The sequence below is a fragment of the Pyxicephalus adspersus genome, chromosome 8 (genome assembly GCF_032062135.1).
Source record: "Pyxicephalus adspersus chromosome 8, UCB_Pads_2.0, whole genome shotgun sequence".
Lineage (NCBI taxonomy): Eukaryota > Metazoa > Chordata > Amphibia > Anura > Pyxicephalidae > Pyxicephalus > Pyxicephalus adspersus.
In genome coordinates this window covers 1,657,736-1,658,860 of record NC_092865.1, presented here as the reverse complement: position 1 = coordinate 1,658,860, position 1,125 = coordinate 1,657,736, and the positions used below count along the sequence as shown (strand labels likewise).

The 1,125-nt window shown below is 42.1% G+C and overlaps 1 protein-coding gene across 1 annotated transcript in view; it reads left to right on the top strand.

Annotated features, from left to right (window-relative positions):
• The window catches only part of GPBP1L1 (GC-rich promoter binding protein 1 like 1), a gene marked incomplete at its 5' end in the record, with an annotated part of 7,861 nt that extends 6,824 nt beyond the window's left edge, over positions 1-1,037 (top strand). The window contains 1 exon segment of the mRNA XM_072419305.1: positions 213-1,037. Coding sequence (XP_072275406.1) covers positions 213-362 — 150 coding nt within the window.
• Between the last annotated feature and the right edge of the window lie 88 nt (positions 1,038-1,125).

Below are 1,125 nucleotides of genomic sequence, written 5' to 3'. Positions count from 1 at the left end.
TTCTCCTGCAGGTGAACACACACCCCCAGCCAATTAAAGAGCAGGGTTTTGCTGGTGTAGTCATGTACCCCGGAATTGGATGAGATAGGAGGGAGGAAATGGCAGGGCTATAGCAGATGGACCAGGGGACTGGTCAGAGCTTTCTGTTGCCATTTCTTAGTCCTAAACATTAGACTTCATTAGATTAATTATATGTTTATTTATTTTAACAGCTAAAAAGACATGGTGTGAGACAAAATGGCTTCCTCAGACAACCCCGAAAATCTTCTCTGTTTGCTTGGCGTGAACCTCTGACCCTGGACCCAAGCCGGTTCTCTGAGACGGACTCCAGCAGCTCAGACACTTCAGACGATGAATCCTGATCCTTTAAGAGACAAAATCGCCTTGTTTGGCCCACATGCAGAGTAAAATGTTCTGGGAGATGATCCCTTTGTGGACGGACACCCCCAGTTTTGGCAAACCAGCTGCTGTTAGGGAGGCGGCACATTTTGTCCTATCTGCTTCCCAGGAGCACAAACCCAAATTTTGCAAGTTACAGAGACTGAGGGATTTCAATTTTTATTTTATTTTCATTTTCAGCGGAGTTCAGCACCCACCTGACTGCAGATGGAAAAGCTTCTAACAATGTTCGATTTAAATTTAACCCACTAAAAGAAACAAATCAGCCACTGTGGGGGAAACTCCTCTTTTAATCAAGGTCGCTGCAGTAGCAATGGTAGCTGGACGCAGCGCTAGTTATGGCAGGTGCTATGGAGCAAATCTAGCTTTGGGAATAATTTTTGCATCTGTTGAATATTCAGAGGAAATAATCCTTTTGTTGTTTTTTCTCTCTTCTAAGCCTTGACATTCAGGGTGGATTGTAAAATAAAATTGAGATTTTGGGGGGTTGATGACCATTCTCTGGGGAAGATTTCAGAAAATTATTTTGATAACATTATTTACAGATTAAAGAAAAAAAACTGGTTACCTGTATGTGAGGCGATGTCAGCACAGCAGCTAATAACTTGGAAATAAATATTTTGCATCAGTTTGCCAAACAGTTGTCGTGCTTTTTGTTTTTTGTCTTTTCTTTCCCTCCACTAAAAGAACTCGCTCTTCCATAAGATGTGCACTGATTATCGCCTC